The 24,708-nt window shown below is 49.3% G+C and overlaps 2 protein-coding genes across 3 annotated transcripts in view; one reads left to right on the forward strand and one right to left on the reverse strand.

The window, feature by feature from the left end:
- Positions 1-7,356, forward strand: part of ETFA (electron transfer flavoprotein subunit alpha) — an 83,638-nt gene extending 76,282 nt beyond the window's left edge. The window contains exons 11-12 of the mRNA XM_017518214.2: positions 197-277; positions 7,065-7,356. Of these exons, the coding sequence (XP_017373703.1) occupies positions 197-277; positions 7,065-7,103 (120 nt within the window). The 3' untranslated portion in view covers positions 7,104-7,356. The remainder of the gene's footprint in view (positions 1-196; positions 278-7,064) is intronic.
- Positions 7,357-17,640: 10,284 nt separating this feature from the next.
- TMEM266 (transmembrane protein 266) overlaps positions 17,641-24,708 on the reverse strand; it is a 141,803-nt gene continuing 134,735 nt past the window's right edge. For both annotated transcript variants that reach the window (XM_017518213.2, XM_017518211.2), the window contains exons 10-11: positions 20,349-20,411; positions 17,641-18,879 (exon numbers count right to left, since the gene is read on the reverse strand). In XM_017518213.2, the coding sequence (XP_017373702.1) occupies positions 18,293-18,879; positions 20,349-20,411 (650 nt within the window). In that variant the 3' untranslated portion in view covers positions 17,641-18,292. The remainder of the gene's footprint in view (positions 18,880-20,348; positions 20,412-24,708) is intronic.

A 24,708-nucleotide genomic window follows, 5' to 3' on the forward strand; every position in this document is an offset into this window, starting at 1 on the left:
GGATGAGAGATAATTTTATTACATTTCAACCCAGAAATTTCTAATAAATTTATAATATTGACACAGATGCATCAAATCTTATTTGGTAGACATTTTAAGAATGTTAATATATTGTAAGGGGAGTTAAAATAGAATTGTCAGTCTGTGTGGAATGTTTTCTTGGTAAAAGTCAAACTCTTTGTTTTTTATTTCATAGACAATTGTGGCTATTAATAAAGACCCAGAGGCTCCAATTTTCCAGGTGGCAGATTATGGAATAGTGGCAGATTTATTTAAGGTAAGCTGGCCGGGAGAGAAATTGCTATTTTCTAGATTGTCATCTGAGAAACTCTTAGAATTGGTCAGGGACGAAGCTATTAAAGAAAACATTGTGTGTTTGTGTGTCTCTGTTTGTATATGTACTGTTAATATATGTACACAATTTTTACCTACTTAAAATTCTTCTAATAGTAGATATATGTTGTTTATATACAGCATTATAACTTTCCCTTTAAGAAAGAGTCCAAATTGTCTTTAAAATATCCACATGGATTTTGGCATCCCAGTGCTAAGTTAACGCACAATGTAAAGTGATTCAAATAATTATAAGCTAGAATCATATTTGGCAGGTACCCTAAAGAAATTAACATCAAACCCCCTTATTCAGAGATTTGCCAGGAATGTTAGGGGAGAGTAGGCACTCGTATTCAGCTTATCTGACTCAATAAGAAGGCTCTGCTTGCTGCGTTTGAGGGTTAAGGGGCTTCCTTAGCTGACGAGTGTAGGGAGAGCACTTATTTCCCACTCCTCACATTCTTCACCTTTGGGCGTTCCTTCTATCTTGCTGTCACCTCCATATTTGTCCTTCCCGTGAGAAAAATTATTTTCATGACATTAATTAGTTAATTACAGCTGATGAGCACCTGGTATTCATTTGGCCACATTTAAAGCTCATAACTTATGCATGGCCTGATCTCTTCTTTTTCCCTGGGTCTGCCTACATGTTTCTAGGTTATCTTATGCAGAAATCACTCATGCAGGAATTGGCACTCTGAAAATAGCATCCAGTCCTAGGAGAAGTGGGTTTGCTGGGGTGAGGAACCCCTCATGTAGAACGACAGTGAGGAGGTGTGGGCTTCAGTGGAAAGGTTGCAACCTGAGAACAGAGCTTCAGGAGGTCTCCTCAGCAAGAAGATTAGCCCATTTCCATGACTTCACCAGCACTGTGTATGATCTAGAGGAACTAGTGAGTGTGCTTGGAGAGCACATTTGTACTTTGCAGCATATGTTCATGCTCAGTGAAGGATAGAAACAGGACCCTTGAGCCGATTACTCCATGGTAACTCAGACTGCATGCAGAGACTAGGATGGGGCTCTTGTTCTGGCCCATTGTCAATCCTTCTTCCCCTCAGAAGGCCCCAGCCAGAGAGCCTAGATCTCATTTTGGGAAAAACATTCCCCCTCTTCAGTGACCCTGAAGCTGTATCTTGATATTTGGGGTTCAGGTAAGGTCAACTGCTCATGTGCCTGGCCCAAGTGTGTAAGAACAAATAGTAATGTCAGTTATTTCCCACTAAGATATTCCAGTGGGAAGGGGAGCTGGTATGAAAAGGATTTTTTGTTTGTTTGTTTCTCTATATAGTGATAACTTTGTTCAAGTGGTAAAAATTCCGTTCTTACTATTGGTGTGAATAGAGGGATAAATATTCTTTTTATTTAAAAGCAAAATTAAAAAACTTTCTGAACCTCATCCATGTTTGCAAGTAGATGTCTACTGTAGTTGCCTTTTTTCTTCCAGAGACTATTTTAGTAAATTTGTAATTTTGTTGGTTATATTTTTCTGTCTGCCAAGAGAATATTTTAGTAAACTTATAAGTAATTTTGTTTGTTATATTTTTCTGTGTGTAGTATGTATTGCAACTCACATGGGGGTTTTCATGATAAAAAGATAAAGTGGTGGCCGGGTGCAGTGGCTCACACCTGTAATCCCAGCACTTTGGGTGGCTGAGGCGGGCAGATCTTGAGGTCAAGAGATAGAGACCATCCTGGCCAACACAGTGAAACCACATCTCTACTAAAATACAAAAATTAGCTGGGCATGGTAGCACATGCCTGTAGTCCCAGCCACTCAGGAGGCTGACAGGAGAATTGCCTGAACTCAGGAGGCGGAGGTTGCAGTGAGCCAGATCATGCCACTGCACTCCAGCTTGGCGTCTGGTGACAGAGCGAGAGTCTGTCTCAAAAAATATAAATAAATAAGTAAAAAGATAAAGCGTTAAGCAGTTGAAAATTTTCAGTGTTTTACCATTGGACACCTGCCTTGGAGCAGGAGCTTCTTTGTAGTCATTATTGATGGAATGGGATCCCACACACTGTGCTCTTGCATTTACGGCAGCTCCCAGGTTTGGCATGAGAATATGCATGTGTTTGGACGTGAAGCGATATCTCAGTGAGAAAGAGTCCTAAGACAGTGAAGTAGAATGAGACCTCAAAAATCATCTAGTTAGCTGACGTCCAGTTTCAGGTTCTCAGGCTCCTTTTGGTATTTTAGGAAGCCCACTTTGGACTAGAGAGAAACTTCAGACCAAAATACCATGTTTATTTGCTTTTAGCTAGAATTATATTAAGGCAATGACTATCTCATACAGCTTAGAAGTTCTGAAGTACATGGTCAGGCAGGGTGGCTCACGCCTGTAATCCCAGCACTTTGGGAGGCTGAGGTGGGCAGATCACCTGACCCTGCAGAGTCACCTGGTAACTCTGAGTTTAACATTTTGAAGAACTGTCAGGTTATTTTCAAAGTGGCTTCCCCTTTTTACATCCCCACCAAAAATGTGTGAGGGCTCTGGTTTTTCTATATACTCACTAATGTATGTTATTGTCTTTTTAAATATAGCCCTTCTAATGAGTGTGAGGTGGTATCTCATTGTGGTTTTGATTTGCATTTCCCTCATGGCAAATAACGTTTAGTATCTTTTCATCTGTTCATTGGCCGTTTGTATATTTCTTCGGAGACAGTCTATTCAGATCCTTTGTAATTTTTAAATTATATTATCTTTTTGTTCTTGAATTGTTAAAGTTCTTTATATATTCTGAATATAAGTCCCTGATCTGATATTTGATTTGCAAATATTTTCTCTCATTGCGTGGGTTGTCTTTTCACTTTCTTAATGGTGTCCTTTAAAGCATGAAAGTTTTAAATTTGTCAATGCCTATGAAAAAGGGGAGGAAAAGTTTTAAAATAAAGAAAGTTTTAAATTTTGATGAACTCCAACTTACCAACTTTTTCTTTGCTGCTTATGCTTTAAGTCTCATGTCTAAAACATTGCCAGCCAGGTGTGGTGGCTCACACCTATAATCCCAGCACTGGGAAGCCAAGGTGGACGGATCACTTGATGTCACAAGTTTGAGACCAGCCTGGCCAACATGGTAAAACCCCATCTACCAAAAAATACAAAAATTAGCTAGGTGTGGTGGCATGTGCCTGTAACAGCCCCAGCTACTTGGGAGGCTGAGGTAGGAGAATCACTTGAACCTGGGAGGAAGTGGAAGTTGCAGTGAGCCAAGATCACGCCACTGCACTCCAGCCTGGGCAAAAGAATGAGAGCCCATCTCAAAACAAAACAAAACAAAACAAAAACCCATTGTCTAATCCATAGTATGGTGAACATTGGTCTGCAAGTATCTGCTCAAGCCCCTGATTTCAGTTCTTTTGGATATATACCTAGGAGTAGTACAATTGCTGGGTCATGTGACAATTCTGTGTTTAGCTTTTTGAAGAACCTTCAAACTGCTTTCCATAGAAGTTGCATGACTTTATATACCCACCAGCAGTGCACAAGGGTTCCAGTTTTTCCACAGTCTCAGTAAGACTCATTATTTTCTGTTTTTTAATTCTAGTCATTCCAGTAGGTGTGAAGTGGTATCTCGTTGTGACTTTGATTTGCATTTTCCTAATATCTAGTGATGTTAGGCATCTAAGCATATGAAAAGGTGTTCATTGGCCATTTGTATATCTCCTTTAGAGAAGCGTCTGTCCACCTCTTTTACCCATTTTCAGTTGGGCTGTTTTTTTGTTGACTTGTGTGAATTCTTTACATATTCTGGATACTAAATATTTATCAGAGATATGATTTCCAGATGTTTTCTCTCATTGTGTAGGTTAGCTTTTCACCTTCTTGAGAATATCCTTTGATGCGCAAGAGTTTTAAATTTTGATGAAGTCCAATTTATCTTTTTTTATTTTGTCACTTGTGTACCATATCTAAGAATCCATTGCCAAATCTTAGGTCATGAAGAGTCACCCCTGCTTTCTTATAAGAGTTTTGTCATTTTAACTAATATATTTAGGTTGTTGATCCATTCGAAGTTAATTTTTGTATATGATGTGAGGTAGAGGTCCATTTTCATTCTTTGCATGTGAATATCCAGTTGTCCCAGCACCATCTATCTGTTCAGAGAGACTATTCTGTTCCCATTGAATGGACTCAACAAACACCTATCTTTTTAAGCCTTCTTTCCTTTTCTCCATACCTATTAGCATTCTCTTTACTGTCTCTGGAACCTACAGTTACTTATCTCTGTCTGGTGCCTTATTTTTTGCCTAGAATCCTTTCCTTCTTTAGGTTGATGTTCTGAATTTTCCTAATCCACACTGAATCTTCCTTAATCTTCCTTAACTCCTGAATTTGGAGCATTTAATGCTATTTTTTTTTTTCCTTCTCCTACATTCCAGTATAAGATGAGCACACTTCTGATTGGGTGTTTCATAGGCCTCTGTCTATTCTTGCCAGCTAGGAGGCAGAACTCCTCTGTCACTTCCATAGTGACAGAGCGCTTCTGTGTTTCCCTTAGTATTATCTTGAGGAAGTACTAAGTGAATGAGTGAAACATACTTGTATTGTGATTTATATCAGTAGGTTGTCTCTTTTTTTTTTAAAACATAAGTGCCTTTTATTGGGTCTTACCAAGTAGGGAGCTGTCTCTGCAATACCTAAAAGAGAATAGAAACAAGAATCCAGATCTTCAGTGTGCTCAGGGCATCAGACACTCAATGAACCCGAGTTAGCATTTTCTTTTTCCTAAATAAGGCATTCTGTGGTATGCTTTAAAAGTGTGCAGTTGGGCTGGGCACAGTGGCTCACGCCCGTAATCTCAACACTTTGGGAAGCCAATGCAGGTGGATCACCTGAGGTCAGGAGGTTGTGACCAGCCTGGCCAACATGGTGAAACTCCTTATCTACTAAAAATACAAAAAAAAAAAAAGCCAGGTGTGGTGCCTGTAATCCCAGCTACTCAGGAGCCCGAGGCAGGAGAATTGCTTGAACCTGGGAGGCAGAGGTTGCAGTGAGCTGATACTATGCCATTGCACTCCAGCCTGGGTGACAGAGTGAGACTCTGTCTCAAAAAAAGAAAAAAAAAAAGTGTGTGGTTGATCTAATAAAAAAGATATAGATGATAGAGAAAACCTTCTCAACCCTTTTGTGGGGAGTGTGGTAAGGAAGTATTTGGTAAGGTTTTAAAAAGTTGTATATTCTAAACCAAAGTAGTGTTTCACTTCATGGTAAAAGAAGTTGGGCTTTATCCTATTTTTCATGAAATACATGGGTCCCATCTGAAGCTCAGTTAGCATGTCATCCATGTGACTGGCATGAGCTTATGGTCTCTCTACTGAGGAAAGCTGGGAGAAGTGGTGCCAGCACTTAATGCCACCCCTGAGCAAATGCCTGCTGGCTCCATGGTAAACATGGGCCTTTTAACAGGCTGGAGACAAAGTGACATTCAGAAGAAACAACATGTCGACAATTTCCTTAATAAATTTTGTACGAACACATTATTTCCACCTAATGGAAATGTAGCGCTCTTAAATAATTGAGAGGCTATATTCATCAGTGGCGAGTTCAGCTGGGATCTTTGTGAGCTAAGGCAGCCGAAAGCCCCTTGGAAGACTGGGTAATTGATATTTTGCACAAGTGGCTGAGCCATTTTTCAGAGTGTCTGTGCGGCATTCCCTGCAGCCCCCATAGGCAGCTCTCCTCTGTCCAAGCAGTCACAAAGCAGCTCTACACTGGGGGCTCCAGTTGCAGCTGCTGCATTGCCAAGACTAAGGGTTAGTAATTAATCCTTTTTAAAATGGCAGCCAACGCAGGCCATTTCCCCTTGCTGTGGTCTCTGTGTCTGCTGACCAGCCACTTCATTAGCACACAAGGTCTTAATTTTAATAAAGAGTGATGATACTGAATGTTCAGCATGTAACACATTTCTGTGTGCCAGATCATAGTAGTATGCTGAAAAGCAACCAGTGTGTTTGTGAAAATGAATGATGAATGAATGAATGAAAGAACACAGTGAGAGAACAAGTACTAGAGAAGGTTGGCAGGAGTCGTAATTACAGTATGCTAGAGACTTTGGTGTGGACTTTGAAGGAAAGTCAGGAATGCAGTAAGGGTAGGAAGAATGCCAAGGAAAACACGAAGGTAAATACACAGTACTCGTCATCCAGACAAGAAAAATTGGGCTTCCTGTTTCTAGGGTGCCTTCTTGAAATTTGTGATTGGGTCAAAAAGACAAAAGATAGCCAAGTACAGTGGTTCATGCCTGTAATCTCAACACTTTGGGAGGCTGAGGCAGGCAGATCACTTGAGCCCAGGAGTTTGAGACTAGCCTGGGCAACATGTTGAAACCCCATCTCTACAAAAATTAGCCAGGTGTGGTGGCTACTCAGGAGGCTGAGGTGGGAGGATTCCCAGAAGGTGGATGCTGCAGTGAGCCGTGATTGCAGCACTGCGCTGCAGCCTGGGTGACAGAGTGAAACCCTGTCTCAATCCAAAAAAAAAAAAAAAAAGGCAGAAGGCATGTAGGCAATGAGTGGGCTGTAGGCCCCGCCAGCCCTGGGTCCACAGTAGTCTCCCTGGGTGGGAAGAGAAACTACAGGGGAACAGTGGGTTCCTGGTGGAGAGGAGGGGCCCGTGTGTCTGAACAGTGATTTATATTATTTCTTTTGGCCTCCTGTGTAGCTTACGGAGCTGTGATCGTATTACAGTGAAGGCTTTAGTTGCTTACTTTTTTTTTTTTTTAATTTGCAGGTAGTTCCTGAAATGACTGAGATATTGAAGAAAAAATGAATCATGATCATGCCTTAAAAAGAAAAATTAAAGTATTCCACTGAAATGATAGACATTTGTGGATACTATCATTGGAAAGCATGAAGAGCTGCATTTCATAATTTGAGGAAAAATTTCTAACAGATGCCAGAATGCTTTTTTATGGGATTATTATGTTTCCTTTTAATTATTTTTGGTTTCAAATAATTTTTTGAAATTTTAAAATTCTGTAATAAAATCTATAATAAAGCTTTTCCACAGCTTTAAAACTATCAGAAATATGCCTAGTCTCTTAAAGAGAGAAAATTGAAGAAAAGGAGTAAAAATTTATTTTTGTTTTTTAATTGTTGCTTTTTTGCCTTTCTGGTTCGCGGAGAGCTCTGTTTTAGGAAGATTGTAAACATGATTGTTCCTACCAGCCTAATCAACCTGATCTCATTGTTGAAGGGCATATCTCATAGGAGAAGGTAACTGAATTGGCAAATGCAGAGTTAAAAAAGCATGGCTGTAAAGCATGAATATTACCTTAAACATACTCCAGTCTTCAGAAAACCACAGTTAATGTGACAAAAGCAGACCTGACTTAAACCTGACCTGGCTCCATGTATTTTAGTTGACTTAAGGTAAATTTCATTTTCCATTTCATTTTAAGGTTTTGTCAGTTTATGGGATTTTTGTCTATAAAGGAGGGAGAGTACAGGAGGGGCTGCTTTGAGACAGCATGGCCTTCTGATGCAAATGGATAGTTTGATGTTAGGATAAATGTTCAAAATCCTGCACAGAGACTGCTCTGGCCTTTCTTTTGCCTTCTGTTGGCTTCTTTTGGGCTCTCTTAGGAAGCACCCAGGCCTGTGTAGTCACCTCTGGCACTCTGATTCTGCTGCCCAAGGTACAGCTGAGGTCCAAGAGTGTCACCAAGGCTGCAGCTGGTGTGAGTGCAGGCCCAAGAGCAGTGGCTGGTGAGGCTTTGAACAGGCCTGCCAGAAGGGTTGGGTAGGTAGGCGAGTAGAATGACGAGGGCTGCCCTCCTGAATCAGATCTGCAGAAATGAGAGTAGTGACCTTGATCAAGCAGATAGCAGGGAGGAGATGGGAAGTGATCGGTGATAAATGATGGAGGGGTTAGAATACCTTTGTGTGGCCAGCCTGGGGCCCTTCCCCGGCTGAGTAGTGAACCCTTTCTGATTTGTGTCACAATCACTTGCTATGAAACATTTTTAAAAGTTGTATCTTTGGCATTTCAGTCTTCTTTTAATGAGATGAGAGCAGTAAAATGATGCCTCTTTACAAGTAATGTCTGTTAGAATCGAAGAATCGTAGAATGTCTGAGCCCCGTGATCACCTGGTCAGACCCCTTGTTGTACAGATGGGGAGACTGAAGCACAGAGAAGTGAAGAAGGTAAAGTGACTTGGCCAAGGCCACATGGCTGGAATCACCTCTGTGAGAATAATTCCTATGTCTTGTTCTTATCTTTGAGGGTCTTCCTAAGAGGGCTAACCTTGCTCAGGATTTTCTCCATTTACCCCTCATTCCTATTGGATGCTATAACCTGTGTGTGTGTGGGGGGGGGGGCGGGCAGGAGAGATGGCAAAGGTGATGGCTGCAGGGGCACCCCCAGTAGGTGTGCTGGCTCAGGGAGGGGCATCCCACGTGGTGCCTTGGCCTGGTTCCTTGACTCAGAGTTGAACTGGTTGGTCTTTTTTCCTTTTGCTCCGTACTGTCCTGGCTGCCCTGCCACAGCCCCAAGCAGCTGTTCACTGGGCTGGTATTTACTGGGAACAGCTCATCATCATAACATTAAGTATAATGCTTGCTATATACCAGGCACTGTTCCCAGCACTTTACACATGTTAAACCCCTTCAGTTCTTACAGCACCCTGTAAGTTAGTTGCTATTATTATCCCTCTTTTACAGATGGGGAAGCTGAAGCTCAAAGAGGTAATATAACTTGCCTTAATTCAGACAGCTTATAAATGAGAGCCAGGATTTGGAAACAGGCAGACTGGCTTCAGAGTGGTAACTTCACTGAGGACGTGATTCTCCTTCACCTCAGCTCAAGGGACAGTGTGACTGCACAGCAGCCTCAGGTAAAGAGCACTAGGTACTTCGTGCTGGGTGGGAGGGGCACATTTAGGATCCTGGTTGAGAAGGAGGGATGGGTGTTCTGGAATAGTCCCGCCAGTGGGATTTTTTTCAACACAAAAGTTTCTCTGAGTGCCCACTTAGAGCTTACCCTAAAATGGCAGCCATGTGAGGTGGAGGCAAGTCATTGAAACTATTATATATGCAAGAGGCACATTTTTGTGCCCTTTTAATCTGTTTTATTGGAAACCGAACAGTTCCTGTTGACTCTGCCCGTGTCCAGCCGTAGCACCCAGAGCAGTAGCTCTGGAAGCAGTATGGGGGAAAGATGTTAGGGGTAGCTTTCTTTAATGCTTGCGTATGGGTTTCCTGCCTTTCTCCCTAGTTTCTTTGAGGTCTTTGATTAACCTCACACAGCTCTGGGAATTTGGCGGCCTGGTTATTTTGGCAGAATACAGAGTCCTTGGGAGGGCAGAAATAGGCATGTTAGAAGGGCAGCCCTCTGAGGGCAGAGATGAGCAGGTCCTTGAGCTGAAGCTGACAGCCTTTTCACTTGCAGAAGGCCTGAGGCCCAGTAAGGGCCCTGTACCCAGCTGCTTAGTAGTTGAGAGGGGACAGCATCAGCTTTCCCCCAGGTCCCACTCGCTCTTAGCAATGCTGTGAGGAAATGTTCCCTGATGGGTTCTCTGGCTCAGCCCCCTGTGCTGTGGGACTCTGAAGCAAATACCTAGAAGAGTATAGCCCAGCCACTTCCCCGAAGTAGCTTGTGGTCTTGACAGGGAGGACAATATCCTTCCAGACTCTGAGAGTACAGGCTGTTGGGGCCACAGCCCCTACCCTCAAGGATTTTGCAGCTACCAGGAAAGATGAGATGAGACGTCAGTAAAAGCAGACAGCAGGTCTCAGCATGGACAGCAGATACAGAGAGGGCTCCTCAGGAGGCTGGCACGGCCATTCCTCAGTGGGTGAGGGCTGTTCAACTGGTGTATGGGAGCAGAAGTGGAAACTGATATCGGAGCTCACGTGGGTGCATGAGGCAGTGAGGGGCAGAAACACTGGGGTCAGGGAGGAGGTTGAGGGTGGTAGGTAGTTGAGGCCAGATTGGAGAGGACATTGACTCACAGGCTGAGGAGGCTTTTTCCTTAGAGATCAGTGGTTCTCAAACTTTGCCCCCAAGGAACACTGCTATTTCCATTGGACCAGCGATGGTACTGTGATAGTTCCACCATACAGGTCTTTTCCTGATTTGCAGGAAAAATTAATCAGCAGCAGTTTCCCAGTCTTGAGTCTTTCTTGCATACTTCTTTCTGAACCTTTGGTAGCTGCTACCCCTTGTGTTCTTGGGAATGTGAGCAGATCCCAAGGTAAATGAACAGTAGCAAGTGGATCTGAACAAAGAGCAGCAGCTTTTGTTTTTGTCTTGGGACATATCATGGATTTCATTGAATATTTAAAATACTTTCTGCTTGTTTGTTAGATATATCAGTATATTAAGAGTGTCCCATAAAAACTGTATGACTTCGTTTGCCATCTGAACAAGCCTTAAGCACCCCCGGCAACAGGGAGCCATTTTAGAGGAAGGCCTATAACTTGGTGGTGTATGCAGGATAGAGGGAGAGAGGAGAAGATGGAAGCCATTAGGGGCTGTTGCAGGAATACTCTGGCTCCAGATGGATTTGGCTGGGGATGGGCTCCTGGAGATTGTGAAAATGGGTCCAGTGCTGTGGGTGAGGCTGGCAGAAGGCAGGGCTCTTCTTCCCAGGGTAGCAGTGGGAGCCCTGCTGCCACCAGAGCCTGAGTGTGTCTGCTGGGCTGCAGGGCTGGAAACCCCAGCTGTAGGTGCACTTTTTGCTCTCTTTCTGAAAGGGTGGGTCAGCTTGACTGCATTTCATGCTGTCTCTCACTAAGGGTTTTTGTTTGAGTTTACATAAAAATGGGCTGAAGAGGCTGGGAAACCCAGAGAACACCATTGATTGTAGCAGATGGATTTGGTTAGCTGCTGCTGAGCGATAGGAGGCTTGACCGGTAACCTTGTGAAAAGTCCGTGAGCATAGTATACTGCCACAATTTCTTATAGCTCTGGGGTTTAAGAACAATCTTTGTGGGGAGCAAATGAAGAAAAGTTGCTGATAATCCTTGGCTTATAAAGCGCTTTCATGTATGTCACCTCATCAGTGGGGGAAAGTCTGATTCAAGAAATCAGACTCAGGACAGGAGGCAGTTTGCCCCAGGTCACAACACATGTGATAGAACTGGCACACAAACCAGAATTTGGGGCAAATGGCAGTCAGTGAGATGTGAGACCTGAACTGGACGCTGGGTCTGGAAAACTTAGCCTGTCCACTAGATTGTGGTTCTCCCATCCTCTCCAGGACTGTATTCTCTGGTTTGCGTTGCCTCAAAACAGCAGGCTTGTTGTTAGAAGCAAGGAACACCAATGGAATTAGGGATTTTCTGTGACGTAAGCTGGCATTTACCTCCTGTGGTGTCGGGATTGGTGAGAGGGAGGCCCTGGGGTGGCATTACCTGTGTGGCCTTTGCCTTCTTCGTCTCCTATAATTAACTGGGCCTGTGGTTAAAGACAGGTGAGTGCTTTTTTTGTGTGCTCACCTCCAGCTGTTTCCTTCCCAGTGTGGGCTGCATAGGGGACAGTTGGGTCTGGGACCCGGGGACAACTGGGTGGACTGGTCACCAGGAGCCTTGGTTCTCATCCTGTTCCTATTACTGCCCCAGAGGCACCCTAGTCGCCTTCCCTCTCCTTTCAGGTTTCATTTTCATCATCTGTAAAATGGCAGTGTGAACTAGATAACTTTTTAGATAACAAGCTTTAACCTATGGAGTGTTTTGGTGGGTGTCATACGAGGTGAGTAGATGGAGAATGATAACTGTTTTTGAGGGCTTCTTGTGCCCACGATGCTGTGCTGAGCCCTTTACGTATGTTATTTCATTTACGTCTTAAAACCTTGCAAGGTGTAGTAGTACTCCCAACTCTACAGATGAGTAAACTAAAGCCCACAGAGCTTAAAACACTTGCCTGAGGACTCCTGGCTATAAATGGTGACCACAGGCCAGTTGGCTCCCAACCACATGCCATATCCTGACTCCCTCTATGGCAGTGCAGAGGATGGACCTAATCTAGCCTGACTGGGGTGGGCTGCAGTGGAGGGCAGCGAGATAGGACAGCCTCACCAAGTTCAGAAAGAGCAGCAAAACCAACCAGATGAAGAAGTGCACTCTGGGCAGAAGGCCAGCATGGACAAAGAACAGGAGTACCAAGAACACAACAAAGTAAGCTGCTCTCTCTGGAAAATGCAAGGGCTAGTCCCCAGTGCCTGAGTCCCCTTCTAGCTTGATGCTCCTCCGTTCTGAACTACTCTTTGCTCAAAGCAGCAGGGGTCTTTGTACTGCAATCTGGATCCAGTCTCCTCATTGGCCTTTTGTGGTGTTTAGCATGGTGCAGGTCCCAGAACCCCCTACCCGTTCTTTAATCAGTGGAGGCAGAGGTGAGCGTACTAGTTATGAGGCCTAATTGATGTTGGGGAGGTTCCTAGAGTGCTTGGTGAAGGGTGACCTATAAATCTCAGACACTGAAGAATTCTGCCACATCCATCACAGTGTTTAATGTCCTGATTGATCTCCAGGGTAGTCAATTTCATTTGCTTGTTTCAGGATGAATAGGCAGCCTGCTTCCCTATGCTGCAGCCGGGGGCTGTGCATAAAATTATGCCAGCACTGTCTCCTGGTAGCTTGCAATAAATTTTAGCAGCAAATGTTTCGTCATTTTCCTTAGATAATTAAATTAACTCTTCACCAGGAGAGGATACCAAACTTTGCAGCAGTGGAGTCAAAGATATTCAGAATAGTGATGAATTTCTCACTTAGTTAATGTGAGGGAAATACAAGTTTTTGGCAGGTACTCCAGTAGTACTTGCCAAAGGGAGAGGAGGAAAGAGAAGGTGCCTCCTGTCTGGGGGATAACAGTGCTCTCTTAGCTAACTCAGTGACTACAGGCGTGGTTTACAGAGGAACAAATGGGCACGTGTGAACAGGGATGTACTCAGGAGAGGAGCAAACAGTGGCTGGGCTGACTGTTGGGACTGGGGGCAGGACTCACTGCCACCCTCCCACACCAGACTGTCAGCAGCAGCAAGGGCATCTCCTGGGCAGCTGACCCCAAACGTGCTGAGTGTGTGCTGGCAGCAAAACACCCCAGACTTCTCATTAATAAGGATGCTTTCTGTTTGTGTCTCCCCTGAAACATTCTCAGAGGGCTTTCCCTTCTACTACATCATTAGCTATCCCAGCAGCCCTCGGGCTGGGAGGCACAGGATCATTCCTGTTGCACATGGGGAGGAAGCCGGTCCAAGGATTTGCTTGGAGCCTCAGAGCAAACCAGAAACGGGGCTGGGCTGAGAATCCAGGCTCTGCCACATCCTGTGCATGGGGTACAGCAGCACCTGAGGCAGGAGGTGGGTGGGAGGGGGATGAGCAGACTTCTCTCCAGCCCTGAAATGTCCTTGGTTTGGCTGTTCGAGCCCCCAGATTTGTTGGGGGTCCTTGTGAAGCAACTCCATGCAAGTGTTAAGGGGACCACAGGGTGCTGTCAGATTGTCAGTAAGAGAGATTCCTTGGGCTCAGTTTGTCAGCAGCACCAAGAGTGAGGCCCCAACTCTGTCTTCTCTTTTTAGGGGTAACCCAATAGCATCAGAGAGGAGCATGGCGCCAGCACCAAGGTGGGAGCCATGCCCTCTCCACTCTGGCTTCCGTCAAGAACTGTCTTGGAGGGAGAAAGGAGCTCCTGAGTTGAGGTTCAGGTGGATGCCCACCACGCTAAAGAGAATTCCAGGCCACTAGCCTCTAGCCACACAGGGTTCCCTCCCAATACCCTTGTCTCTGGGACTTGATCTGAAAAGCCACACTTTGGGAATTTTGCCAGGGCTGGGTGGAGAGGTGCCCATTGTGCCACTCAGGGAAGGCCTTATAGCTCCCCCATCCTGGGTGGGCTTCAGGCCCGGGCTACAGGCTCCGGCCTGGCTTTCCTGGTGGCACCTGCTTTGATTCCGGGCAGCTTATCTCACAGTTAGCATGGCATGTGATCTACACAGACCTAGGTTTGAATCCTGCCACGACAGCTTACTAGTTCAGTGTGCCCTTGGGCAATCACTGCATGAGTCATTCCATGGCTGCCGTTTCTCCTCTGTAAAGCAGGGAAGGTAGCGCCCACCCTCCAGGGCCGCGCTAAGGAGGGAAGCCTGTGAAGAGCACCTGTCACAACAGGCAATGCAGACATGGGAGTCATTACTGTACCACCCTCCTTTTTTAGCAGGAGACAGTGGCTGTTACCAGACCTTCCCTTCAGGGACAGCCCAATGGCTCCTCTGGGCCACCAGAGTGGGTTCTCTAAAAGGGTGGAGGAGAACTGGGAGCCATTTCCCAGAGCTGCAAACCTCCCAGGGAGTGCTCGGCTCCATCTCCCCCAACCCCCAGCTGCCCGCCAGCCATAACTCTGGGATACGGTGCCCAGGGGAGCCATGAAAGCTGAAGCTTTTACCTCCATCTCCTGCACTCCAGGCCCCCAAGCCCCACCCTAGGACTTGTTGTGGGATGGGGTATGCCCCAGGCCTCCACCCACCGCCTGGAGGAAGCGCTTTTGAGTCTGCAGGAGGGACTGCCATGTTTCTGGCTCTGGTGTCCTCCTCTATGCTTTTGGTGCCAGGCACAGCCACCCTGATGTTTTATGCTTAGACACTGTAGAGTGGACATGGTGGCATCTCCTCAAATGCTCAGCTCCTCCAAGTCCACATCCAGGGGGTACCAAGTCCCGTCAGTCAGGTCTCCCCAGTGTCTCTACCACCTGCTGCCTTCATCCTGCCTGCCCGTGTGCAGCCTTGTTCCCTCTCCTCTGGACACAAGCCTCTCCCTCCGGCTGCTCCTCTGCACCTACCAGAAGACTGCGGGAACCCTTCCGTAGTGCTTTATCTCTAGGGAGAACATCTGGCTCGGCTTGGCATCCAAGGCCTCTGTGAGCAGCCTCGCCTGTCCTTCCTGTGGTCCCTTCCCCTTCCTACCACACCATCCCCTTCCTGACACCAGACTTCTCCCTGTTGCCAACCCTGTTCCCTCGCCTAGTTCACTGCTGTTCCTGTGCTTGCACTGTTGTCCCGTCACCCTCCTTCTGACATTCCTTTTTTTAAAAAATGGTTTAACGACTGACTTCAAGTCAGGGAGACAATCCAAAAATCCCTGCTCACATTCTCCAGAAGTAGGCCAGTTTTGTAGCTCAGTGTTGAAACTACCCCTAAAAATTGCTGTCCTCTCCCACAACAAACAGAAGAGGTGATCTGGTATACTTACTCTTAAAATCGCCTTTAAATGCTTCCTTCACTGTGAGGCTTTCAGATGTCCCCAGGCAGGTAAGTAGCTTCCTCCGTCCGTGTGCGCCATCTTAGGCTGTGACTGTTGTGGGCTCTGGACTTGGGGACCACCTATTATCTCTGTTCCCAGCCTCTGTGTATTTGTGAGGCAGTTCCAACACAACACGAAGGCGGCAACAAGTGCCCAGCAGGGTCTCACCTCAGAGCAACTTGTAAATACCCCAAGAAATCTGCTTTTAAACATGGAGTTCCGGCCAGGCCCAGTGGCTCATGTCTGTAATCCCAACACTTTGGAAGGCTGAGGTGGGCAGATCACTTGAGCCCAGGAGTTCCAGACCAGCCTAGGCAACTTGGCAAGACCCCATCTCTACAAAAGACACAAAAAAAATTTAGCTGGGGATAGTGATGTGCACCTGTAGTCTCAGCTACTTGGGAGGCTGAGGTGGGAAATCATTTGAGCCTGGGAGGTCAAGGACGCATGAGCCATGATTGCGCCACTGCTCTGTAGCCTGGGCAACAGCAAGACCCTGTCTCAAAAAAAAAAAAAAAAGGCTGGGCACGGTGGCTCACGCCTGTAATCCCAGCACTTTGGGAGGCTAAGGCGGGCGGATCACCTTAAGTCAGAAGTTAAAGACCGGTTCCTGCTGGCATGGGGCCAGGCTCAAGTGCCCGTGAGGTGACAGCACTAGCCGAAGAGCTGGGACGATGGAGCTCTGCAGAAGGCCCTTCACAACTCAGCAAGGTGCGCCTGGAGGAGGGCGGCGGCCATTTCTAGTCCAGTGGGTGGAGATCACCAGTTACTGGTTACCACTGGCTTCTGCCCTACAGACTGCAAACCATGTAATGCCCTCCCACCCTTCGAGTGGCAAAAGCCAAGTGACCGCCTTGCTTCCCAAAGCTCTCAACCTGGGGAACCCCAGTGCCTAGCATGGTGGCAGCAGATTTGGGCCCCAGTTTTGGGGGCCCAGATTTTGGGCCTGTCATTAAGTGTTCAACCTAAGAAAGCTTCTTCAACCTCTCCGAGCCTCAGATTCTTCAACTGTAAAATGGGGTTAGTGATACATGCCTCATGGGGCCGCTGGAAGGATTAAAGGAGCCCATGTGGGTAGGGGCCCTGGCTGGGTGCCCAGTGATGGACACTATGACAGTGATGTTTGTGATGCCTCAGGACAGCTACTCTTGCCCTTTGCAAAAGCCTCCCCTTGGTAGGTCTTCTAATTAGACCCCAAGAGGGGCTCAGTTGGATGCTGCCACCTTTAACATCTTTTTTGACAACTGCTGATCTCCCCGTGAATCAGGAGGGTGCCCTTTGCTTGCATGTGGTAATTTCCTTCCTTTTCTTCCAATTCAGCCATCTTTCCCAAGTGGCTCCATGCCCAGGGCTGGCGCAGAGTTGTGGGGTTCTAATGAAGCTCAGGCCTGCTCATTGCTCTTGAGGACCAGCCTGGGAGGCAGGCAGGGAAGCAGATGCTGACCAAACCAGGGGCGTGGTACACTGTCAGGTGAGTCCACGGGGACACAGAAGTTCCAAAGACACCCAGCCCAGCAGTGCAAGGAGGCAGGACACTCTCACAGTGAGGATAATCCAGACCAAGGCAGAGGGGAGAACAGGCTGGACAGAGGCATAGGAGGACAGCCAGAGGGGTAAGCAAGCCAGCTCATGAAGAGGCTATGAGCCGTACTCATTCTCTTGAGGCATTGGGAACCCTTTACAAAACTGTCTTCCTTAACCATCCCCCCAACTATATAAAAGAAAACATGGTCATACATACAAGACCCCTTGGGGGCTTTTAGCAGGGGTGCTGAGGCTTAGCTGCCTTGGAAGATGCAGTGGAGAGGGAGAAACCAGAGGCTGTGCCAAGAGAAGGCTGCTGCAGTGCAGTCCGGCAGGGGGCCTGGGCCTCAGCAAGCCCGTGATGGGGCCAGGCGCTAGCAATTTGGAGGGTGGAATGGCCAGGATTCACGACTGCTCGCAGGGGACGAGGAGGGAGCCAGTGATGCCACACACATCCATAACTGGGTGGATGGTGGTGCCCTGGCTGAACCACTCTGGACACTTCGCCTAGGCTAGCAACCAAAGGAACGCCTCCACCAACTGGGAGTCTCAGTGCAGCTGGTTTTTATTATTAAAGCCAAGGTTGGAAAATGGTTGCCCCCCTGCCTCCCAGAACCCTCCCACCCACCTCTAGGTTGATCCCTTTATATCCTGTGAAGGTGAAAACTAGATTTGTCTTGAAGAGACTCAGAAACACTCATGCTGGAATGAGAATGAGGACAAATGAAGTAGGCTCAGATGGTGGTCTCCGTGTGATTGTGTGGGACTCCACCCAGGATTCCTGGGAGAGACGGCTTAGGGTGGGGCTGGACAGCCCCTGCTCACAGTGCTGTTCCCGAGGGTCCGGGGGTGGGCGTCAGGAACGAAGGCAACGGAAGAGGCTGAGCTGGCCCCCCGCACTCTACCCTGATGAAGCTGGGCTACAGGCTGGTTTTTGTAAAAATGGTTAAAAAGAAAACCCAGCCACGAGCACCACCCTCCCCTCCCCTGAGCAGGGCGAGAAGAGGCGCCAGCTCTGGGCTTTGAGGTCTGAAGCTTGTGGCCTCCTGGCCTGGCATCACCTCCTTGGAGGCAGGCAGCACCCTGAGGGAGGCCAGGCGGGCTCCTGGGCCCCGCATGTGGCCCGTGGCAGCCTCCAGGGTCCCAGGAGAGCTTCGAGATGGCTGTCTCCCCTCCTCCCACCCAGCCCACTGCAGGCTCTAGGCCTCAGGGACCCTGTGCAACTTTTGCTCTTTGGATTCCAAAGATCTGAACTTGTCCTCCAGCGCGGGTGTAGTGGGCTGGAAGTGGATGACAGGCCTGATCTGAAAGACGGTGAAGCCCTCCTGGTTCTTCTGGTTGAACAGACTTACCCTGTGCTCCAGCTCGGGGCTGGTTTGGGCCGAGCCCGGTGGGCTGGGCCGGGCGAGGGGGGCTGGGTCCAAGGCCCTCTGGGATGGGCAGGGGTCCTCTGACAGGGAGGACAGCAGGTCCTGGACTGTGGCCTCCTCCACCTGCTGCTGGGGTGGCAGCGGCAGTGGCAGGGGAGCAGGGCTGGGCTCAGAGGATGGTTCCTCTCGGGCAGTGCTGCAGTCTGTGGAGGAGCCCAGTGTCTGGCTGCTGTCACTCTGGGCCCGGGTGACTGAGCTGCGGGAGGCAATCTCCGAGGTGGCGCTGGCACCAGTGCCATTACTGCCGAGCTTGAGGGGCACGTCCAGAGAGAAAAGGTCCGAGGAGATGTTGGGCTGGTGGATGTCTATTGCAGCCGTGGTGACCACGTACACAGCTGGCTCTGGGACACCGCTGTCTGCAAGGAAGGAGAGGATCTCGGTCACACTTCAACCTCTGGCACATCTGGGGGCCCTGAAGAGGGCAGGTCTGAGCCGGGCAGTGGGTGGTGAGTGTGGACAGCCTGTAGGAGACCATGCCTTTGTGGAGGGAAGCCTTGATAGAACTCCCTCCTCCAACATCAACACCCTGCTTTGAGGGGGATTATGCCTCCTCATCTCCTTAAACTCAAGTGTGGGCATGTGACACACTTTGGCCAGTCACCCATGAGAATTGACCTGTGGCACTTCTGGGCAGAAGCTTTATGAACTGGTGCTTTGCCCTGGCAGCCAACAATGTTCTAGAATGGATGTGACTGTTCTGCCAACCGGGTGCTGGAGTGATGGTGATGACCTGGGAGCAGAGCCCCCAGCCAACCTGCAGTGGGGCTTTTGTGGCTTTGTTTAAACCACTGACACACTGGGCTATTTGCCACAGCAACCTAACCTAGCCCATCCTAACTCGGGAAGCGTGGTGTGCTGGGGCGGGGAACTTGGGTTCCACGGTCTGAGGAAGGACTCAAGTTTCAGATGGGCTGGCGGGTAGGATGATCAGAGCCTGCTTAGCGTGCATTGTAGGGTCAGAGAGAGGACATGCAGAGCTCTTTACTTTAGGCGAGATGTACCCGGGGCTGACCTACAGAGGAGGCAGGGTGGGGAGATTCCTCCACAAAGCTGAGGACTGAGAGGGCGGTCTGGGCTGGAGACGGTGGTCTTTGAAACCAGCATATTGGATGAGGCTTTGAGGGAGGAGAGAAGACAGGGATGAGGCCTTAGGAGGACTAAATTGTGGAAAACAAAAAATTCAAATGCATTCTTCACGTGGCCCAACATGATAATAAGGTTTTGGGGGCTGTGAAATTCAAACTCAAGAACTGCATGTGCAACCCTGAAATGAAAGGGGGCTGTGGAGAACTGAGACACCAAATGCCTTAGCAATATTTTAAGATTCAATCTTTCCCATAAATAAAAACCACTGGGGTTTCTTGAGGTTTTTTTTCAAGTGCAAGAATGAAACATCCAGCAGGGATATGCCTGAGGCCTGCAGCTCCTCACGCCCAGGAGTGCTGTGGCATATCATCCTCCACCGTGCCCACCCTCACAGGTGTGCAGGTAGGGGGCACTGAGGTCACTTGGAGTTCTGGATTCCACCCCCCTTCCCATTTCAGGGTTCCACATGCAGTTCTTATGGGCGATCACAGAACACCCCCATCCTGGCACCTGCAGGCTGGCCCCTGGGTATCCCCAGCTCCAGCGCCGGAGTTTTCTGGAAGCTGAAGCTCCAGTATTTTAACCTTGACCACTGCCTGCAGTTATGGTTCACGGGCACCAGGAGATGGCACCTGGCTGCCAGGCATGAATTGTCTCTGCCCTCAGGTTTAGGGTTTGCTGGGGTCACATGTAGCATGGGGTTCTGGCACATGCAAAACAGCCCCCTACCCAGACTTACCAGTGCGGGGCCCATTGTAATACTGACTGATGTAGCTGTTCATGTCATCTTTCACTGTGGCTTCTATGGAGGTGAGGACAGAGAAGGATGAGTGGTCACTTGTCAGTCCGAGAGGCACAGACTGCATCAAGTTCTTTCTTCACCCCTTATACTCCCATCCCACCCCCATGAGAGGAGGCAACCGTCTCACAGAAGCCCTCGGTGTGTGTGACGGGAGCCACCTCCTATTTTTCCATGGGGACCCCCTGTCTCACCTGCCCCAGGGGCTGGACTGCACTGGGTGCTGGAGGACCCAAGTTCTAACGAAGCATCTGCCTTTGTACTAACCTGGACAGAGCCCTTCCCCTTTGTCCCCACTTTCCCCATCTCTGAGATGAAGGATGTGGAAATAATTCCTCAGGGCTTTTCCTTGTCTGGATAGCCTGAGCCTTCATTGCCTGAGCTTCTCAAGGGCACTGGAAACGCTGCCCTCAGAGAAACCTTGAAATCCCATTTGTAGGAATACACGGCCAGCCACAGGGCTGATTCGCATCCAGACAGCCCCTGTGGCTCCATCCATCTGAGGGTTCCAGCCTTCCTTGTAGCACAGGAATGGAGCTGGGGAGGTGGGGTGCTGGGGATCCCCACCACCTGCACTGTTCCTGCACATAGTAGGTGCTCAGTACATAATTGCTAAGCAAATAAGGGAAGGGGAAGTGAAGAGCTAGCCATGTCGAGAGGGATGGGAACAAAGTCTTAAAGAAATATTGACCAGCCTGGGCAACATAAGGAGACCCCATCTCTACAAAAAAACTCCTTTTAGTCGGACATGGTGGTGCACACCTGTAGTCCCAACTACTCTGGGCTGAGGTGGGAGGATTGTTAGACCCTGGGAGGTTGAGCTGCAGTGAGCTGTCATCACACCACTGCACTCCAGCCTGGGTGACAGAGGGAGATCCTGTCTCCAAAAAAGTAAATAAGGAATCTTGGTTCACCTCCTGAGAGGATCGGTGAGGGAGGGAGAGAGGAAAGCTGAGACTTTCAGAGTGGCCTGAGATTGGGAGGAAAGCTGGGTGCTGGGAGACCCCGAAAGCCGTCCTATGAGCTGGACCTTCTTCCAAGGACAGCGAGGCAGTGAGGAGCCACAGGAAGGTCTGAACTTGGTCAGGTGTGACTGGGAGAGGCCATTCCCAAAGCTGTGGCAGAAAGAGCAGAGACTGCAATGCCCGGGAGGGGTGGCAGACCCCATCAGGACAGTGATCTGTGATAATTAGGAAGGCCTGAGGGGCTGGGGGAGGGAGTGGCAAAGTGTCCTACTGTGCCCTGGGGTTGCTTCCTCAGCCCACCGGGTCCTGGGGTCATGGAAGGGTAGCAAACCTCAGCTCTACCACATATTAGCTAAGTGGCCCTCGCTTAGCCTTTGTTTCCTGGTCTGTGAAATGGGGAGAATGATGCCTCTTCTCCAGAGTTGCTCTGGAGATTAAATGAGCTAGCATCAGATTCCCAGGGTGGGGTCAGGCACCAGAAAGCCCTCAGGAGGGCTCAGGGCATCCTCCCTCTCCCAGGGAAATGTGGAGGTGCTCCAGGGCTGCCCCTACAGCCAGAGTCTGCACCCCTAGGAGCTTCTCTGAGGAAAGGGGTCAGCAGACCAGCACTGCGTTCTAAGGGCCCTTCCCAGGCTCACCTGTGAGCTGCAGAAGCCAATCTGCCCTTCCCCTGGGAGGCTGGAGGCAGCACAGAGGGGCCTGGCTCTTAAAAGCTTTCTTGGCCTCTTTTGATCTTTAAATGCCTGTGGTCAGAGGTGTGTTTTACACTAATGCTGGGGCTGAGGGAGGGCCCCGGACTGGCTCCAGACCCTGCTCATCAGCCAGCTAGACTCTCCTCTGCAGCCGGGCATCCGTACGCTGTGTGTACTGCCAATGCTGTCTAGGCTGGCTGCTGCCCTGGGAAGCCAGGGGTGGCTGGTCCCTGCAGGCTGGAGGCTCAGGTCCCCCCAGGCCCTGTGGGCCAGGCTGGGGGATCGGGTCACTCTTGGTTTTATCCTGAGACCACAACGCAGGGACTCCAGAGGGCCCTGTGATGTGAGCTGGACAATGAGCTCAGCTAAAGTATCCACAGACCAGTGAAACTTTAACCCAAGAGCCACGTGCAGGAGGAGGCCCGGGTGAATGAGAAAATCCCAGATGCTGAGTTCTTTTCCTGGTGCTGCCACTGGCCTGCCATGGGGGCTCGAGCAGGTCCCATCTCCTCTCTGGGCCTCAGTTTCTTCATCTGTACCCTGAGGGCACTGGCAAGGCTCTTTCAGATTGTGAGGAGGCCAGGCAGATGGTTCTGAAATTCTAAGAGGTTACAGAGTCACAGCAGAGTGGGAAGAGGCCCGAGGCATCTTGGCCAGTCCCCAGCGCAGGAATTCCCCTGAAGCCAGCCTGTGAGGGCTCTCTCCTCTACAGCCCCCAAACCTCTAGGATAAGCGCACCTGCCTCTGTGGAGCAGCTCCTGGGCAGCTTCTCACTCATCTGTGCTCAGCAGTCACAGTGAGCCCACTCTCTGCCAGGTTTTGAGCCCAGGAGTCCCTGCCTGCTGGGAGCACATTCAGGGCCTTCCCAGGACATCCACTCCTAGTCAAAGAGCCCATTAGCATTTAATAAGAAGTGCCTACTATGTGTGAGGCTTGCACATCCTGGTCCTGCCTTCCACATAGGTACCAAGGACAAGCCCATTTCTACTCACGGTCTATATGACAGCCCTTCCACCGCCTAAAAAGCCCCTCATGTCCCTCCTGGGAAGTCTCTTCTTAGAAAGCCCCTGTGCGTTCTCTACCCCTCTCTGGTTTCCCAGCCTTTCCACACTGAAGGCTTCATTATGGGATCCAGCTGTGACCAGAATGGGAGGAGGAGGAAGACAAAGAAGAGAGGGAGGGAAGGAGGGGGGAGGGGAGAGGGACTAGTGTTTACTCTGAAAGCTGCAGACTGAGGGGTCGACACTTCACACCGGTGATCTCCCTGTCCCTGTGATGCAAGGCCGTGACTACTGAATAGACCGTGCACACGGCCCGAGATCTGCTGTGATCACACTGCCCTAATGTACCCTCACATCCTCCAAGCGTGTTCAGAAACGCCCTCCTCTGCCGACTCAGGTGGAGCCTGTAGCCAGCGTGGACACCCAGGTCGTCTCTGCAGGAGCTGAGGCCACGTCAGGCCTTCCCCACCCTGTACTCATGTAACCCCCAAGGAGGGCTCATCGCCTTGGGCAAACATCAGCTTGCCGGGCTTGGGCCATAGGGGCAGCCTGCTGGAGGCACCCTGAGTCCTCAGTCTACCAAGGTGTTAAGTCATTCTCCTTTCTCTGTCTTGCCTACATAATTGACGATGCTCACATCTTCATGCAAGCTGTTGAGAAAAATAACCTAAGCCAGGTGACCTTCGGCCCAGACATCCCTCCTGAGCTTCAGAGGTCTGGCCAGCTGTCCCTGGACACCTCCTGACTGGACTCCAGCTACCTCTGACTCAACATGTCCAAAATAGAACTCGGTTTCTCTGTCGTCCTCCATCCTGGTGACCGGTTCCTGGCACTTTTTAGTGCCTGTTACCAACAACTCGACTTCCACCAAGTCTGTGACCAGTTCAGGGACCCCTGGCCCTGTGACCAATCTTAGATTTCGTGGTTTCCCCTTTGGACTCCTGCCCTGCCTGTGGGTTTAATGAATCAGATTACTCGTTCCTGGGATGTGCCTGACACAGCCTAGGTCCCTAGGTGGCCAGGAGGGGTCTTTTTAGTCTGTACTTGCTCCTCCTGTCCCTACTCCCTCTGCTCCAGACCTGGCCCCACACAGGGCCTCGAAGTGAGCTTTAAGGCATGAGTCTGAGGGCCAAGCTGGCCTGGGCCTCGCTAACAGTGCTGACGTCAGGCCTGCCTGCCTCTCTGGGTCACACAGGCCAGTGGCTCCTCTCCTTCCAGAACTGACCACTTGGGCTGAGGTTCTGTCTCCACCCTCAGAGGGGGACCAAGGGCCTTGGAGGGCAGAAGCCACATTTTACTGTCTCCCTGGTGCTCGGCATGGAGTCTGGCATATGCCAAGTGCCATTAGGGTGGACTGGACAGAAGACGATGGTTGGGTCAGAGGCCTGCGGGGACTGACTTCCCAGCCTCCACCCCGACTCCAGGGAGCCATGGAACCACTGCGCACTCAGTAGGCAGTCCCGCTGCCCGCCCTGGTTCCTCCTACAGAGAGACTGGGGGGTCTGGGAAAGGAGGGGTGGCAGGGGAAGCAGACACAGATGTTTATGGCCGGGAATGGGCCACACTGTTGGCCTCACACGGGGCTGCCCACCTTCCATCTAAGAATAAGCCCCTGCCCCCAGGGGTTTGCTTTGATTCAGCC

The sequence above is a fragment of the Cebus imitator genome, unplaced genomic scaffold, assembly GCF_001604975.1.
Source record: "Cebus imitator isolate Cc_AM_T3 unplaced genomic scaffold, Cebus_imitator-1.0 Scaffold664, whole genome shotgun sequence".
NCBI classification, from domain to species: Eukaryota; Metazoa; Chordata; class Mammalia; order Primates; family Cebidae; genus Cebus; species Cebus imitator.